The sequence below is a fragment of the Colias croceus genome, chromosome Z, assembly GCF_905220415.1.
Source record: "Colias croceus chromosome Z, ilColCroc2.1".
Taxonomy (NCBI): domain Eukaryota; kingdom Metazoa; phylum Arthropoda; class Insecta; order Lepidoptera; family Pieridae; genus Colias; species Colias croceus.
The window spans coordinates 6,167,301-6,187,224 of record NC_059568.1 but is presented as its reverse complement, the minus strand read 5'-3'; the positions used below and the strand labels follow the sequence as shown (position 1 = coordinate 6,187,224).

The window sequence follows — 19,924 nt, the reverse complement described above, 5'->3', positions numbered from 1 at the left end:
CTATAGACATTATAAACAAGACCTCTTGCTTGTGATCGCAGCGGCTTTTTCGACATTTTCGAAGATTTTTTAGACAAAATCCTAAAAATTATTCATCAACTGCAAAAAAGACAAATAATTTGACAAACAATTTGATAGTTGTCAAATAAGTTGCCACATGAAAATCTTTTATTTCTTAAATATAAATATGCCATCAGATTCTGGTAGACCTATACATTTGAACAACGTCATTCAGATCCGTCACGATATCAGTCCCAGTGTAAGTTACGATATTGCGTTACTCTAGCCAATCAGAACGACGCATGAAAACCGCGCTTTGCGATTGGCCGATTGGTTTTTAGCGTCATTTATTCGAGTGGCTATTGGCGGTTATTATTTTGCGCAAATTGATCGTAACTTGGGTACTTTAATTGATTTATTGAGAGCCAATGCGTTGATTCACACACGCAGAGCTCTGATGCGCCGCTGACAGCTTGCGGGAGCTGTTGGGGGCGCGCCGGTACAATCAGGATCTATTTTTTATTCGATGCGCTGAAATATAATTATAATTTTGTGATGTACTTAAACATTAAACAACAAACTTGACATAATATATAAACAAAATGCGTATATTGTATTTATTTATAATTTTGAAGTGATCAATCACTATATACAGTCAGTTACTTTAATTGCATGTGACGTTTTATTTGGTACGATTGTATGTAAGAAATGAAACTGTAAATGTAATAAATCTTGTAAGAAGTCGCGTGTTTGGTTATTCCATGAAAAAGTTCTTATACATATGCGTTTTAATAACACAAAAAGTTACAAAGGAAAAGCCGTCCAACTCCCATTAAAAATTTTACCATTTATCAGATCAGAACATTAACAAATGTTACCTAACCTAAAAAGTTTACCTTACTTTACCTAAACAACCTAAAGGGCTATCCTAAAACCCTCTAGGTCCTCTACCTCCCAGCTTCAGTATAACCCTACTTCTTGGGACACCCTGTATATGTTGTATTTTTATAAAATACTCACAATTCCTGGGAAGAATGAGCGCTTGTGTATCCGTGACGGTGCAGAGATGCAAGTTATTGTGGAACATGTACCGCACTGTTAGGTGTTTGTCCTCACCCACGCACGGGTCGTAGAAACCCGCGAGTTCAGACTGCAATAGAACATTATTATGAAAAATAAGCCTTATCTATTTATATAATATCTAAAGTTATATTTATAGTAAAATTATAAAGCTGAAGGACGCGTTTACGAATCTGACTAAAATAAGCAGTTTTTCGGTGCATTTTGCGGCGAAATAGTACAAAACCAAATTTAACTAATAATTACCATAAATAGATTACTCCTTAATCTTTAAATGGTACTAATTTTTAAGTCGAAAATTTTGGTTTATAATATTGAAAAAAATAATTTCCGTTGCCTCTTCACACAAAATTGACAATATCGTGCTGAATAAACGAACATTTTTCTTGTATTTAATAAAACAAATTAATTTATTAAAAAATATTTTAAGTAAGTAGACATGTCTATCTCAAAAAGGTACTAAATCACTAAACCAAAATGTTACAAATAGGCTGAGAAAAAAATTAAAATCAAATCTTATTTTTTCACATATTTAGCTGTAACGCGTGATACTTATTGCATTGAAATAAGGGTTATTTTATTTGTCACTATCTTGATTTATTGCACAAAAATTTGTAATGAAATATTTTAGTAATTTAGTCGGCGCTCGGACGCCGTTGTAAGTAGACACTGTGACGCTTGTAAGCAGCTCCTCGTTTACGAAAAGATCGCTGTACGTATACAAAATATTTGACCTAATAAACTTGATCATTGACGCATTCTGCACCGACAACCAAGGCACACCAAGGAAAGATTTTATTTATAGTTTTTCATACTTACGGGATTATAAATTTCATATTTAGTTTCTGACTTGATGGAGTGACCTGCATGTGTACTTCGAAAGTTCGAAGACTGCTACTGGAACTAATAGACGAGTAGAGCTAGGTATGCCGAGTTTGGGCTCGTTTTGTTAGTTATGTTGAGACCTTACCTCCGGACTTGATGGAGTGACCTGCAGGTGTACTTCGAAGACTGCTACTGGAACTAAAAGATGGTTAGAGCTAGGTGTGCCGAGTTTGGGCTCATTTTGTTAGTTATGTTGAGACCTTACCTCCGGACTTGATGGAGTGACCTGCAGGTGCATTTACAAAATATGTTTTATTAATTAATGTAATAATATAGTGTCGACTTATAAAAATACTACAGGTTTGCCGGCAGCTTCGCCTGCATCATTTTTAAATTTAACCCAAATTCGGCGCCATTTTGAAATTCTTTGTTAATTGACCGATTTCGTTCAAAATCGATATCTGAGGATCCTTAGGATCACAAAACAGGAAACTGTTACAAAAATTTGAAAAAGTCAACGCCATTTTGAAATTTTCTGTTATTGTACCGATTTCGTTCAAAATCGATATCTGAGGCTCCCTGGGATCGCAAAACAGGAAACTGGTACCAAAATTTTAAAAAGTCAGCGCCATTTTGAAATTCTTTGTTATTGTACCGATTTCGTTCAAAATCGATATCTGAGGATCCTTAGGATCACAAAACAGGAAACTGTTACCAAAATTGAAAAAAAGTCAACGCCATTTTGAAATTTTCTGTTATAGTACCGATTTCGTTCAAAATAGATATCTGAGGCTCCCTGGGATCGCAAAACAGGAAACTGGTACCAAAATTTTAAAAAGTCAGCGCCATTTTGAAATTCTTTGTTATTGTACCGATTTCGTTCAAAATCGATATCTGAGGATCCTTAGGATCACAAAACAGGAAACTGTTACCAAAATTGAAAAAAAGTCAACGCCATTTTGAAATTTTCTGTTATTGTACCGATTTCGTTCAAAATCGATATCTGAGGCTCCCTGGGATCGCAAAACAGGAAACTGGTACCAAAATTTTAAAAAGTCAGCGCCATTTTGAAATTCTTTGTTATTGTACCGATTTCGTTCAAAATCGATATCTGAGGCTCCCTGGGATCGCAAAACAGGAAACTGGTACCAAAATTTTTAAAAGTCAGCGCCATTTTGAAATTCTTTGTTATTGTACCGATTTCGTTCAAAATCAATATCTAAGGATCCCTAGGATCGCAAAACAGGTAACTGGTACCAATATTTTAAAAAGCCAGCGCCATTTTGAAATTCGTTGTTATTGTACCGATTTCGCTCAAAATCGATATCTGAGACTCCCTGGGATCGCAAAACAGGAAACTGGTACCAAAATTTTAAAAAGTCAGCGCCATTTTGAAATTCTTTGTTATTGTACCGATTTCGTTCAAAATCGATATCTGAGGATCCTTAGGATCACAAAACAGGAAACTGTTACCAAAATTGAAAAAAAGTCAACGCCATTTTGAAAATTTCTGTTATTGTACCGATTTCGTTCAAAATCGATATCTGAGGCTCCTTAGGATCACAAAACAGGAAAATGGTACCGAAATTTAAAAAAGTCAACGCCATTTTGATTTTTTTGTTATTGTACCGATTTCGTTCAAAATCGATATCTGAGGCTCCTTAGGATCACAAAACAGGAAAATGGTACCGAAATTTAAAAAAGTCAACGCCATTTTGATTTTTTTGTTATTGTACCGATATCGTTCAAAATCGATATCTGAGGATCCTTAGGATCACAAAACAGGAAACTGTTACTAAAATAAAAAAAGTCAACGCCATTTTGAAATTTTTGTTATTGTACTGATTTCGTTCAAAATCGATATCTAAAGATCTCTAGGATCACAAAACCGGAAACTGGTACCAAAATTAAAAAAAATCATCGCCATTTTGAAATTCTTTGTTGTACCGATTTCCTTCAAAATCGATATCTGAGGATCTACGATCGCAAAATAGGAAACTGGTACCAAAATTTAATAAATTCAGCTGGTAAAGAAGCAAAATATACAATTCTTGCAGTTTCTATGTCAGTTAACTGTCGAATCTTTCTGCCAGCGTAACCAGCAGAGCTGAGTTTGATCCTAAGGATCCTCAGGTATCGATTTTGAACGAAATCTGTCAATTAACAAAGAATTTCAAAATGGCGCCGAATTTTTTAAATTTCGGTACCATTTTCCTGTTTTGTGATCCCAGGGAGTCTCAGATATCGATTTTGAACGAAATCGGTACAATAACAGAAAATTTCAAAATGACGTTGTCTTTTTTTCAATTTAGGTAACAGTTTCCTGTTTTGTGATCCTAAGGATCCTCAGATATCGATTTTGAACGAAATCGGTACAATAACAAAGAATTTCAAAATGGCGCTGACTTTTTAAAATTTTGGTACCAGTTTCCTGTTTTGCGATCCCAGGGAGCCTCAGATATCGATTTTGAACGAAATCGGTACAATAACAGAAAATTTCAAAATGGCGTTGACTTTTTTTCAATTTTGGTAACAGTTTCCTGTTTTGTGATCCTAAGGATCCTCAGATATCGATTTTGAACGAAATCGGTACAATAACAAAGAATTTCAAAATGGCGCTGACTTTTTAAAATTTTGGTACCAGTTTCCTGTTTTGCGATCCCAGGGAGCCTCAGATATCGATTTTGAACGAAATCGGTACAATAACAGAAAATTTCAAAATGGCGTTGACTTTTTCAAATTTTTGTAACAGTTTCCTGTTTTGCGATCCCAGGGAGCCTCAGATATCGATTTTGAACGAAATCGGTACAATAACAGAAAATTTCAAAATGGCGTTGACTTTTTTTCAATTTTGGTAACAGTTTCCTGTTTTGTGATCCTAAGGATCCTCAGATATCGATTTTGAACGAAATCGGTACAATAACAAAGAATTTCAAAATGGCGCTGACTTTTTAAAATTTTGGTACCAGTTTCCTGTTTTGCGATCCCAGGGAGCCTCAGATATCGATTTTGAACGAAATCGGTACAATAACAGAAAATTTCAAAATGGCGTTGACTTTTTCAAATTTTTGTAACAGTTTCCTGTTTTGCGATCCTAGAGATCCTCAGATATCGATTTGGAACGAAATCGGTACAATAACAAAAAAAATCAAAATGGCGTTGACTTTTTTAAATTTTGGTATCAGTTTCCTGTTTTGTGATCCTAAGGATCCTGAGATATCGATTTTTTACGAAATCGGTACAATTAAAAAAAAATTATACTGCGTCCATAGATAACAGGTATACCTGTTATACGGACGCAGTATAATTTTTTTAACAAAACGAGCCCAAACTCGGCACCCCTAGCTCCACTCGTCTATAAGTTCCAGTACCAGTCTTCGAAGTACACTTTGGCAAGTACTTGTTTACCAAACAATCACTGTCCAATGAAATTAGATAAATGGTATCTACTTTTGTGACCATTCAACGTTACAAACTTTACAAATCAAAGTAAAGTTAAAAAAAACATAGCAATAAAAATAAGCTCAATTATCAAGTCGTGTCAGTTTACTCATAATTTCGCCGCTTCGCGCATTTCGATGTGTGTGTGAGCCGTGCACGTGTAGTAGTAAGACTCAATACCTAAAATTGATGCGCGTCAATTTGTAAATACGTCCTGAATAGTTTTTTTTTTGTTTGTGAGATTAACTGATTAAAACATACAACCAATCAGGTTGTACGCTGTCTAATCTCAGATTTCAGAAATTACAGAACCATTTTGAAAAATTATTTCAGTGTAGATAGCCCATTTGTTGTTTCATCATCGCTCTTACACCAATAGGAGCAGAGCAAAGCGGTTGAAGCCGCGGGGTACAGCTAGGTATTATATAATAAATGTTTAAATTACGTCCACATATTTCTCAACTGTAACATGGAAGGACATCGGTACCCGTAATACAGACTATAGTCTAGTACGGGACCATCGTTTTTGTATATTTTGTAATTGTGGATGTGAAATAAAGATACATATTTTTATTTTATTTATTTTAAAAGACATAAAAAATAAAGATACATTATTATGTATCTTTCTTAAGATGCTTGATTTTCATGCTCTAGCCCTCTAACTTTCTACAGAGACAATAATCATGATTTGAAAGAAAGACAAGAAACAACGCAAAAAGCTTTCATCACATACCTTGCTAGCCTCCAGTAGTTCCAGCCTGGAGTCTCTCACCAAACACTGCAGCGGTATAGTGACGTCTATCACTTCGCTGTAAGCGCTTGGTGACTCGGGTGCTCCGTCACCCATCTCTTCCCCTGTCTCGTGGTTTGATGCACCTGGGAATTATAATTTTTAAACTTATCTGTTTTATTTCATACTAGCGGTCCGCCCCGGCTTAGCCCGTGGTACATATTTACGTTTTCTCTACATAGAACCATCCTCGTACTTCAAGGAATACAATAAAAAAATAATTATCGAAATCGGTTCAGCCGTTCACACGTGATGCCATGACAACGCGAAACGGATTTCATTTATATATATGTATGTAGATAAAAAATATCGTGTGTGCCGAGCACACGTGTTAGAAGTGCTTCTTTTGCAATATTCAAAATCATCGTCTTACTCCATGACGTAACGGTATTGCCATGACGCGACCTTGTAATTTTACTCTCAACGCGCCGAAGCTGATTTTTTCAAGTGAAAATTCTTAGGTTTCACTTAAAATAATTAACCTTTCGGATTGACTTTAGTGTAGTTCATTATTCATTTTACAGTAAAAAAAAATGTGAGGCGCGCGCGTTACAGTAAAATATTCAAATTCTTCATTCATGAATTGATGTAGATTCGTTTATCCATAATTATACATTTATGTATGTCACTATATTCTTTAAGAAATATATATAACTAGTTGTGCCGCGCGGTTTCACCCGCGTGGCTCCGCTCCTGTTGGTCTTAGCGTGATAATATTATATAGCCTATATTACTCGTGGATAATGTAGCTTTCGAATGGTGAAAGAATTTTTAAAATCGGTCCAGTAGTTTATGAACCTATTCATTACAATCAAACAAACAAAGTTTTCCTCTTCATAATATTAGTGTAGATAATTACCTGAGGGCATTTTTCCATACAAAGCTTTGATGATAACAAGACCCTTCTTCTTTTCTTCATCGCCTCGATTTCTCGAATACGTCTCTCTCATTAGTTCTATTGTTGCTCTGGCTTGTCTTTGCATTTCTTGCAATCTTAAACAATATAAACATTTATTTGTTTTGATTTATTATAATAACTGTTCAAATGTTCAATGTCTATTGATTCTATTGGAATTTTTAATGAAACCACTGACTGAATAGTCATGCCGGGACTATCTATGTTTTAAGCAAAAATTACATATTACAAACTACTTGATTGTGATTTGTGATATATGCCAATTATTTCACAGTGGATTCCTCCGCAAATTTATGCACTGGTGATGAAAAATACTACATTACACAAAGGGTGAAGTGAATTTTGATGTGTTTCAAAAACACACATGAGATTTTTATATACGTTTACGACTTTCCAAGCCATTTCCTCACCTTTCAAAGTTAGCCTCCATGGACCGTTGCCTGTCCCTTTCCTGTTTCTCCCTCGTGATGGGGTCCAGGACTAGCTTCTTCAGCATCAGCCACGAGACCATCGGCACCACGGTCGCGTAGAACACCGGCGCCGGTATCACCTCCTCACACAGGTGTATCGGCACCACTATCGTTTGGGACGCGCACGACCATCTGGAATTTTTTTTTTTTATTAAGCTATTGCATAGGTTCTATCGCGGGCCTTGGGCGCGGGGACCGAATCGAGAAATTCCGTAACGAAAAACCTCACGCTCCCCACTCCGACGGGCGGAGGTGTGGCTTGAAGGCATAGCATGCAATAGCTTTACCGCGCCAGTCCCCAAGTGACACACGTCGTTTTTTTTTATTTCATCACCACCGTAGTAACTTTCATCTAACGGTGAAGGAAAACATCGTGAGGAAACCTGCATGTCGAAGAATCAAAAGTACAACGACATGTGTCATCCGTCAACCCGCACTTGGCCAGCGTGGTGGATTATCGCCTGTAGCCGGAGGCCTGTGTCCTAGCAGTAGGAACGTATATGGGCTGATGATGATGAGATTTTAGCTTTTATTGTACAATGTCTTGTGCTATATGAAGGAAACAAAGTAATGTAAAAACATGTAGTAATTTATGAACACTGAAATTGTTTTCATTATAGTCAATTTAAACTTGTGACCAGATTTCCACCGCAGCTTCGCCCGTATAGTGAATGAAAATTCCCACGGAAATAAAATGTTTGACCACGGTCTCTTCAATTACTACACAAAAAACTGTGTCTTTTCAATTACTTTTACAACACTAACAACTATATTAGATACTTCAGTACCATACAAACACATACTTAAGTTTGAGCATAACTCCACTAGGGACACCAAGCATCACAGCAGCTGAGACGCTGCTATTCTGCGACACTTTCTTCTCCGCCCCGTATTCTGCTATCGCACCGAAAGTGCCGAATCTGTAAATGTTTTTTTATTATTTTCGAGGAAGGCGCAAATAAAATCTTTTTTTTTTAACCAACAACTAAATTGACAGAACTAAACTAAACTTAAATTTAGTTTGGCACCAGCTATGAAAAAAACGGATTACCAACAAAAAAACAGTCGCATTTAGCATAGTCGCATATAAGTGTTTAATATTATAGTTATTATTTAAAATGAATTCGCATGTGTCATTGTGGGGTATACGGCAGATGCAAAAGGCATCTGTATCACTGATCAATTTCTTTTTTACGAAAAATCGTTTCAGTAGTATTTCATAGCACCATGAATCAGAAAAGTAGACTCCAATATACAAATTGTATATAAGGAGTAATTATTATCATTATTGTTTATCAGAATACACTCTTTTTCTCTTTTTCAATAAAAATGATAAATTCATATTTCGCATCAATGCTTACAATTAACCAGGTCGGAGTATAGAGCATAGTTTTTTTAAATGTTTAATTCATTTCGCAATGGCTCCGTGGTTATACTTCAGAAGCTAGCTGGTTCAGAACTAGACGATTTTTTTATGAAAATCGCCACTGAACCTATAAATTTTGTAAGGAAACATGTCTAAGAATCAAAAGTTCAATGACATAATATTGTGGCCTAAAATCATTAAAAACCTTCCGATAATAACGACGATGAATTCGTTCAGTTCGCAATTTTTTGTTTTATATCAACTAATTATATTCGCACTTTGCTATTTAAGTTTTATTACACACACACATATATCGGGTTTCACACCAATTAATAATTATAAAAAATTGTTCTTTATTATCAAATCTTATTAAAATTTTGCATTAACGATAACATTATAGAGCAGTTAAAAATTTGCATTGCATGTACATTAAACAACAGTACTTCACAATTTAAAAATAAACATACAATAAAACACAGTTACTCACTTCAAAGCGAGCCTCAATTTCATGTCATGTTGAGGTAGTTTCCGCATAATATTCAGTGATATGAAAGAGTGTGGATTGCCAATCTGTACAGCTGCATTTAAGTGATATTTCTCCGAGTCACGTACATATGTGGACGTCATTGAGGACCCGCCTTGGCCGCCCACTCTGTATGTGAGGTAGCCCACTGAATGCGCGTCTAGTTGTAAGGCCATTGCTGAAATTGTACGGAAAGTTATGTTTTTGTATCCAAGTGTGTCCCACATTCATTTTTCTAAGTGCAAATATATATTATGATACTTTTGAAGTAGTACAGAAACAGAAGGTGTGTAATCTATACATATAATAAATCTGTAGAAGGGTCAATTCTGTACATTGAAAATATTGAAAAAATAACTAGCAGGGGGTGTTACTGGATCGATACCAAACCCAAATATGTGATTAAAAAAATTTTTGTCTGTCTGTCTGTCTGTATGTGAAGACATCACGTGAAAACCACCGGTTCGATTTTGATGAAACTTGGTATAATTATACCTTATTATCCTGGGCGTAAAATAGGATACTTTTTATCCTGGAAAAATACGTAGAAAAAAAATTAATCTCAATTTTTCAGTTATCCATAGACGTTGTTCTGTATACCCGGCGCGGCCTAAGATGATCCCTATGACACTGACAGTTATTCTCAAGAGACAAACTTGTAATGGCGTCACCATTAAATTAGAAACGTATTGGAGGCGTCTAAAAATGGCATTTATTAATTTTTACGTAGCTTTATCCTATTATAATGATATTCCGTTGGAATTATAACAATTCTTATCATTTACGAGAAATTATATCAATCTGACTTTACGTTTACGTCCTTCAAAACTTACATCGTTGGCATTTATCGACTAGTGCGGAAAGTATCGATAAACAAATTTCGATAATGGAAACGAGTTCACATTCTTTCCATGCTTAAGCTATAGTTCATTCACTATTGAATGGAACAGAAGATCGCAGCATACTTAATTAATAATTACCGTTCGCGTTAATTTACTTACCTATGATAATATAAGTTTTTTAGAAAAATTAAATGGGGGATTCCATTTTCATGATAAATTAATATACACTGTGTTAAACGGGTTAAAAATTACGAGAAAATGATAAGGTGTATTTTTATGTTTTTGAAAACTTTCGTTTTACTTACCGTTTCGTTTACATAATAGACGTTAAAAATTCATTTTATAATATTTGTAAAAACATGTTTACCGAGGTGGCTGAATGCAAACCACGCCTTTGCCTATAAAATAGTAAAGTATCGACAAGATCCATCATACGAGCAATCACTAAGACGAACTGTCATAGGGATCATCTTAGGCCGCGCCGGGTATAGTAGGTACCGCGAACACACGTTGCGTATTATTATAGACCTAGCCGTATTTGGGTCCAATAGATATTTATAAGATGTCATTGTCCGAGTTACTCAAAATGGAGAAATAAACCATCCACGCAAAGACCGACATCCGCGCGGACGGAGTCGCGGGCGGAAGCTAGTTTTAAATAAATACCTTTTAAGATGAAGTTTGATTGAAGATATGATTTGAAAGTTTATAAATAAATTATCTAATTTGAGTCAAATAAGATGACTGTGCTATACATTTTTTGTAATATCTTCTTAATATATATAAATCTCGTGTCACAATGTTTGTCCTCAATGGACTCCTAAACAACTTAACCGATTATAATAAAATTCGCACACCATGTGCAGTTCGATCCAACTTGAGAGATAGGATAGGTTTTATCCCGGAAATCCCACGGGAAAGGGAACTATGCGGGGTTTTTTCTGAAAACGCGGGCGAAGCCGCGGGCGGAATGCTAGTAAGTATATAAGAAAGTAGATATGCTGACTATTTTCTATACAACAAAAGTTATCTTCTACTTACTTGACACAAGACTAGGTACAATTCCACGGGGCGTGAACTGCAATCCCGTGCCGCAGTTTACAAACATAAGCCTGGATATGGTGCGGAATATCTTAAACCCTAACACCGGGCCGTTGCCTATACCACACTCAACTTCAGTCCATCCTCTCTCGGAGCTTAAGTGGCGGTTCGAGACATTCACAGAACCAGTTCCTGTAAGAAACATTGACTTATGTAATGTTAAAATTTTAAAAGTCGTCAATATCTAGAGTCTTGGTCTAGCGTACAGCCTTTTATGAAGGAGTCGAGCATGTTGTAGGAATTGAGACAGTTTGCGGTAGCGGTATTATTCACACAGAAGACCGACATTAAAAAGTAGCATGCCCATGTTATACTTCTCTGCATCCTTTCCAGTCCATTCCCTTATCCCCGACGCCAATCATTTCCTGAACCCTTACACTTCAAAGTAGGCATAATCAACATGTACACCAATTTATATTATACATACCTATACCATTTTGTGTAGATATATTCCCTGATAAGGTACAAGTATTTCTAAGAGTCACTGGTGCATCTATAGATTGCTGGATTGTCATCCCTGACACTTCAATACTCGGTATGATGGAAGGTTCTTCCCTAAAATTTCCAAAAAATAAATAAAATATGTCTGAAATGTCAGTTCAAAAAAGATGCGATGAAAAGCAAACAAATGCCAAATCATAAAAGCTATTTTACTATAAGTTAATAAAAACAAACAATAAAAAGCATAGCGGGAAAATAAAAAAAAAACAAAACTTACAAAATTTCATACTCATCATAATATTTTGTGAACATGTCCGTTGCATTTATGGACAATGTTATTGTGCCTCTAGGATTTGCACTTTGCTGTAGTCTCCTTTCTTCTCTTTCACGTTTAAGCCTATTCATAAAAATAAACCCATAAATATTGAGGTCATTTTTTTTGTGCTGATAATTATATGGTATGGTATTATTTATTACTTACCTTTCATATTCTTCCCTAATTTCCCTAGGAGTTCTAGTGCGGAATATGACTTCCCATCCATCTACTTCCAAACCTCTCTTACCTAGAATAAAAATACAACAAACAACAAAATATACCACTTACAGAACATAATGTCATTTAATATTTTGTTCAGACATTTAATTCAAGATCTTAGTTCAAGATACACATAATGTTAGTAGTTCCATTCTTGTAAACCATGGGAAGTTATATTTTTTGGTTTTTATGGCATTCAAATGCTTTATAAATTTATAACCATGGGAAGTTTAAAAAAAATAAAAAAAGACCATTGTAAAACATATACATAAATAAATGTAATATAGAATGTATCGCCATGGCAATAACGTCAATCGATTTTACTTATTGCAATGAATATCCAAATAAAAACTATCTACATTTAATATTTAAATTTTTATTTGGCTTGATCAAAATCAATTGGTACATAATCTAAAAAGATTGTTGCTATGTCAATTACTTTTTGGTGCCTAGCTTATATAAGCTAACACAGAATGCTTTAATATAAAATACATTTGGCCTCTGTATATACAGTCATTCATGAGCCAGCCAGCCATTTTGCTCAAAAAATTTGAGAAAACCAAACAAATAAATACATGTTGAAAGCAAATCAGATTTGAAATTGACAAGATTAATTTAAATTAACAATATCCTGACCAGCCAGCAATTTTGTAGTAATTTACACCTATCATTAAACTAATTAGTGATTTAAGTTACAATGCAACTCACCTAAAGTATCATATATGGCTCTCTTGTGAGAGTCAGAAAGTACTTCATATGCCTCCTTCACTTTATTGAATATCTGTTCAGCCCATTTCTGTTTATTCGGATCTGTGCTGTGTTTATCGGGATGGAACATGCGCGAACATCTTCTGTATGCACTATTTATTTCCTCTGGAGTTGCCTGTTGAAGAAGTTATACCAATTGACAATATGTATGTATACAAAAAACAAGTATATAAATACTTTAAAGTATAGACGTAACATGAAACAATTTATATTCAGGATTTGCGTTTAAAAATTAGTATTCCAAAAATGGGTAATAGCAAACTTCACAACCAGTTTTTGAAAAGTAGATATTGTTGAGTGAAGTAATTTTTTTATTATTTTTTTTTATGTAAAAACCATTTTTATACTCCGACTGGACTGAAGAGGGCATACTTGGGCGACCCCTGGGCCGACGGCCGGTTGGACGACCTAAGTATAGCTGGCACGACCAAATAGAGGTGGACCTGCGCGTGCTACGAGCCAATAATAATTGGCAAGAGTCCTCGTCTCAGAAGCCAAGACCCACTTTGGGGTTTCAGCGCCAGAGGAGTAAGTATGTAAGAACAAGCAAAGGAGCAGGTGGCCACCTGATGTTATACAGTCAACACTTGTTATACTGGTAGCATCACGTAATGTGCTTTGTAGGACTTCTAATATTTACTTTACACTACATATGCTGACAATATTGTATTGAAATTCTCATATAAATTCTTTTATTCCCATCAAAAAGAAGTTGTATGGGTTAGTTGTGAATCATGCTATAAGCTCTATTTCAAATTTATATTTAGTTTGATCATAAACGTGCTAAGCAATTGTAATTGAATTTAATATGTAATGTAAGACTTTTAATTGCTATTGGATAATTTTGGAGTAAAAAATATTTGACTTAGGTTATCCCATTGAGCCCCAATCGCCCGATGTTTGTGGGGCCTGAGTTATTACAATAAACTGTAACCATTACTATTAAGTTTGTTCACTAAGATCATTCTTTTTGGTGTTATAAAATCAGATAAAATATTAATGAGAAACACATATATTCACATTATTCTTTGATATAATGATATAATTATTTATATTTTACAGATAAGATATTATTTATTTATTTTCAATAAAATTGTAAGCAAGGGCTTTAAATCCAGTTTTACAGGTGTTTAAGCTACTTTATCTAGATAACATGGGATGTATGTTTGAGTAGATCAAAATTTTAATTATTTAAACAATAAAATCTGATATTGATATACCTACTTTATGCGTATTTTTATAACCTAAAAAATAAAATCAAATAAGATTAATTTCTGTTTCATGATTATAGAAAGGGCCTACATAATATAAGAATCATAGCAATTAAAATATTTTAATTTTTTTCTGTAAGATAATCTACATTTTGAAGTTATATAATAATGTTGCAACATTTCATAAAAATTTTGATAATAATATCAATACCATATAATACTTACTGTTTTAGAGACATTCAACAACTGGTAATAATTATCTTCAATTATAAGGCTGTCCCCGTCTTCTTCCATCTTTTAAAATATCTTAAAACATCTAAAAAATAAATAACTGATAAATTTCCGAGCCGCCGCACTGACACCTGAATTGAATTGAAATTCATAGACAATAAGACATCGGCCATAGACTACTGATGAACCACAGAGAAAAAGTTTAGCTCCTTATCTGCTCTAAAACAGATAATTCAGAAAAAGGGTCGTAATAGATCTGTGGAAAAAGGATAAAATCTGTGGATAAGATTAAAGATTTACGTACACGGTGCTGGGACCTGCGGCTTTTAAACTATAATAATTTTATTACATCGAATAGGGACGGATAGGATAGCACCCATGACCCACAAGCCACAGTACGACGCAGTTTGGCCAAGTTTGGCTCTTAGAGATGACAAATTTATTGCTAAAACAAAAGAAAAAAAAAATGCAGAACCCTTTTGTCCCGTTTTGCTCTTAAACGTTTTAATGAATCACCAAAGAACAATTATTATTGGATTTCTTGCTCAGAAGTTGCTCTCATACTGGTCCGACCGATATCAATCCTATCAAGGACAATAAACCCTTAGGCCCCGTTTCCACCTGCAAGTAAACTCGCGGAAGTCTTGCATGAGTTACTTGCAATGTCGTTTACATATCCTGCAATGTATTGCTGCAATAAATGTCGTGCGAGAAGCTCGCGGATCATACTATCGCAACTTATCGCGGAGGTGTTTACACACGATCTTGCGAGTGACGGGATAGGAATTACTGTCACAATTTTTCTATTCTATTTTGTGAAATAAATCGTATACTATAATTTATAATGTGTACTATTTAATGTAAAATGATCTAATGAACTAATGTAAATAATATATTGTTTAAATAATAACTTAGTTAAATTATAAAATTAGATAGGCATAATATAAATATATTGTATGCCAATAATTTGTTGGTGAATTGTGCGGACATGAAATTAATTATAAAAACTTTGTAACCACAACTCAACATATAAATTTTCATTTCACTTCATTTTCAAAAAATAATCACATTATTCCATCTTAAGATCTCATATAATCCTATTGACTTTATAGTTTCTTCATTCTTCACAAGAGCATTCACGACTCATTAATTTCAAATAAACAAAAATCAAAAGCCATGTGGGCGATACTTGCAGCTTGCTGCGAGATATACGGAACTAATAAATTATAGTATACGATTTATTTCACAAAATAGAATAGAAAAATTGTAACAGTAATTCCTATCCCGTCACTCGCAAGATCGTGTGTAAACACCTCCGCGATAAGTTGCGATAGTATGATGCGCGAGCTTCTTGCATGACATTTATTGCAGCAATAAATTGCAGGATATGTAAACGACATTGGAAGTAACTCATGCAAGACTTCCGCGAGTTTACTTGCAGGTGGAAACGGGGCCTTATGTAATCAACACTTAAAATATGTGCTATAAAACGAAAAATTAAGGGAGATCTTAATATGTATAATATAAGAATGAAACCCGTTTTACTTAGTCGATGTTTTCTTTTCAATGATTTTTATAAATTATATAATATTTTTATAAAACAATACGTGTGGCACTCGGGGACTGCCGCGGTAAAGCTATTGCATAGCATGCCTTCAAGCCTTCTCGGTGAAGGCACAAGCCTTCTCCGTGCCTGTCGGAGTGGGGAGCGTGAGGTTTTTCGTTACGCAATTTCTGAATTCGGTCCCCGCGCTCAAGGCCCGAGATAGAAGCTATGCAATAGCTTAATAAAAATCCACTGCAGAAATATTGCGTGAAGACACGTACAGAATTCAAATAACCTAGTAGCACAGTAGGTACGAAGTTCCTTACGAAGTTCTAATAATTCCAAGAAGAATAATTCGATATTTTTCTCTCTTGTTGTGTTCTACCACAGTTCTACATTGGTTCTACACTATGGTTTGTTTTACCCAATGGTTTTATTGGGTTTTACCTTAGAATATTTTACCTTGGTTTTACCTGACACTTGTTAAGTTGTCAGTGTCAATCAAAAGCAAAGCGAATTAGCCAATGGAATTAGCTCATAGATTTCTAGTTGTCTGTGATCTTAAACGACTCGAGTGACCGACGGTAGAATGTGGAAAAAATTGAATATTTCTTTTCAAATGTCCCGTTAAATTTTTGTTGTAAATGTTGAATAATATATTTCAATATCCAAGTGGTGGAATAACATAAGAACGATTTTTTAAGGTAATAAAATTATCAGTGAATTTCAATTATCCTTTGCTTTCTGTTTTCTAAATAGAATGTTTGTATCATATAGCATCTGATATTGTTTTCATTTCAAGTGTAATACAATGGACGAATTATTGTTTAAATACTCTGTTAAATGCCGCGAATTGTCCGAATGTCTCGTTTAGGGAATGTCGTTCGTGTAGGTGTATAGTGATACTTATAAGGAATAATGAAATGGCTGTATCGACTTCGAATATTTGTACGTGATTACACTAGTTATGTGCGCATGGTGAATATTTTATAGTAATCAAATTTCTCCAGTTGGTATGTAAGTATGATGTGTCAGAGATGCACCAATGATTTCGCTATGTATGCAACATGATGGCTTTCGCCAGGGACGTAAGTTATACTCGAAAGATCGCAGCGAAAGTCGTAATGAGCACTGCGGCTATTTTATCTCATCATCTGCATTGCTAATAAATTGTTCCGTACATTACACGTAAAATAATGGTAACGAGATCTCGTTCTTGTTTAGAGTTCCCTCTAAAGATGCTTGGAAAAATTGCTTTAAAACATATACATGTTTCTGGTAAATTTTAGTATTTTCTATAGGTATATTTCTTCTATTTATTTGGTATACTAAAGCAAAGAAGAACCTCATCTTAAAGATACAACAATAAACATCATTTAGTCATTTGTTAACTTTGCTTATTCCTAATGTTTATTTTTTCAATTGATATGTTTCATCAAAATATACCATTCCATTTTTCCTATTTAATCGACTTTAATTTTATAAATTAATTAGATTTTCATTATACCTACCTATAATTTTCACAGATTTACTTCTGATTGATTTAAACATTATTACCTTATTATTCTTGTAGCTAAAAATTCTTTAAGAATACTTTATTTACCCATAGACAATACATATAAAAGGAGGCTATGAAGTAAATCAGATGAAAATTTTTTTCATCAACTTTTCATACATAATTTTAGTCATCTTGTATGAATCATTTGTCACCTGCATGCATATTATCACTGTGTGTTATTTCTTGTAACAAGTGTATTTCCTATAAGTGTACAATGTACTTAATAGAATTATCTCTGTGTAAATGATGTGTATAATGTAGTGCCAAAAAATTATAAAACATAATATAAAAATTTTCATCTATTTTGTTATTCACTCTTTGGATTTGAATAACTTATTTTTTAATTTGGATATGTTTTAGAAGTTTCAATTTATTTGTACCTAACTACCTAGTAAACATGTTGAGTAAGGGTTTAAATTGTCTTTTGTAATAAGTGAGTTAATAGTTTATACGGAAAGTATTTGTTTAAATGGTATAGTCATCAATTTCCAAAGTGTTTATGCTCCCAATACAATGTTACTTATATGAATAAGAAATAATTCAATCAGTTCATTATAAAATATTATTTTTATGAAGAAGTTTCTTTGCTCTTGTATTTGGCCAAAGACTTGTTTTGTTTTATCCTTGTCATATCAATTTTTAAATTAAAATATGTGAATCTAATCTGAATCATATTGAAACAAATTAAGCACTTACAAATTGATGAACTTAAAAAATATGTGTATAGTGTATACTATAACTATAATTATTATGTACAATAAATAATAATTACAAAATATCTTTTTTCTAGGCTCCACATAGAACAGGTGGATCGACATGCCGTCAACACATCTCAACCTTCGGGAGGATGATGTGGTGCGCTTGGCCTTGGAGTTTCTTCACAACCGAGACCTCCACATTACTCAGCTATCTCTAGAAAGAGAGACCGGTGTCATTAACGGTAACTTCGCAGATGATGTCCTGTTTCTACGACAACTCATCCTAGATGGCCAGTGGGATGATGTACTTGAATTTATTCAACCGCTAAGCACACTCAAGGCGTTTGAAGCAGACAAATTTAATTACTCTATATTGCGACATAAATATATTGAACTTTTATGCATACGATCTGAAATAAAAGCCTACAATAATGTGGAAAATATTGTAGACGAAGTTGTCAAAGTTTTAAGCGAATTAGAAAAAGTTGCGCCCTCCAAGGAAGAATACTCCAACTTGTGTCTATTGCTAACGCTACCGAGTATCACTGATCATGCACAATTCAAGAAATGGAATCCGAGTAACGCTCGTGTGCAATGTTTCCGCGAAGTGTATCCACTTGTGGAACAGTTTTTACCGTGCGATAAAAAGTCCAGTGGCACCGTGCCAAAATGTGCAAAAAATGATAGATTAATGCAATTACTCATAAAAGGTATTCTGTATGAATCTTGCGTGAACTATTGCCAAGCTAAAGCGACGGGGTCAAAGGAGGCACAGTCTAATGAAGTTCAATTTTCTCGTTTACTGGACGGGTCCGGTTTTGACGAATCGGACCTAAGCTTGCTTTCTTGGTTACAATCCATACCGGCTGAAACGTTTAGTGTTCCTTTCGAGCAAAGAATGTTAGACGTGGACGTGGAGAAATTAGAGCGTCCATCTTTGCACACATCATGGACTGAACACATGCTTGTGACTCCAATAAAACCTCGTACATTTCCACACTTGGCTATGCCATTCAGGAGACCTCGATCGGCTGCAGATGCCATGACACGATCCTTACGACCGCTGCCCGATGGAGCGCCACGACATCCAGCGCTCATGGCTTTGTCTGCAATCGATTATGGCCCCACGTCGTCATATTTTGCCGGATTTCATTTAACGGGTATAAAGGGAACCAAATTAATGAACACGTCCGTGGATAGACTGTTCGACAACAAAAATAGCGAAAGTATTTACAACGGTCTGAATGAATCTCTGAAACCGATTGATGAAGCATTGAAGCCGATTGGCGAGTCGAAAACGAACGAAAGCAGTATCGGGGCATCCACTGCTACTACGCCTGAGCACAGAGGGCAGGATTATTCTGTGTCGACGTCTATTTCGACGACTGCGCCTGTGACGGAGCGCACAATGGTGGCCGAGAGACCGCTGCCCGCGCAAGTCGCTCTTCCAGGCGCGGACGGAGACTTCAGGCGCGACTTGATGAAGGAATACCAGATTCAGAAGCAACGGGAATGCGACGATTACCTGCGCAATCTGTGTTCGTCGGACTTGAGACCGCAGAAACCGTAAGTTTTATTTACT

At 35.0% G+C, this 19,924-nt stretch overlaps 2 protein-coding genes across 2 annotated transcripts in view; one reads left to right on the top strand and one right to left on the bottom strand.

Annotated features, from left to right (window-relative positions):
- Window positions 1-217: 217 nt before the first annotated feature.
- LOC123705258 (dnaJ homolog subfamily C member 11) lies at window positions 218-14,665 on the bottom strand. The gene is made up of 13 exons (XM_045653964.1): window positions 14,535-14,665; window positions 13,039-13,213; window positions 12,277-12,358; window positions 12,073-12,192; window positions 11,782-11,909; window positions 11,295-11,486; window positions 9,376-9,589; window positions 8,326-8,442; window positions 7,463-7,654; window positions 6,996-7,129; window positions 6,080-6,222; window positions 1,021-1,150; window positions 218-531 (listed from the first exon to the last, which is right to left on the bottom strand). The coding sequence occupies exons 1-13, from the start codon at window positions 14,601-14,603 to the stop codon at window positions 506-508; spliced, it is 1,722 nt and encodes a 573-aa protein (XP_045509920.1). The 5' UTR covers window positions 14,604-14,665; the 3' UTR covers window positions 218-505.
- Window positions 14,666-16,647: 1,982 nt separating this feature from the next.
- LOC123704920 (WD repeat-containing protein 47) overlaps window positions 16,648-19,924 on the top strand; it is a 55,992-nt gene continuing 52,715 nt past the window's right edge. The window contains exons 1-2 of the mRNA XM_045653412.1: window positions 16,648-16,790; window positions 18,435-19,908. Of these exons, the coding sequence (XP_045509368.1) occupies window positions 18,461-19,908 (1,448 nt within the window). The 5' untranslated portion in view covers window positions 16,648-16,790; window positions 18,435-18,460. The remainder of the gene's footprint in view (window positions 16,791-18,434; window positions 19,909-19,924) is intronic.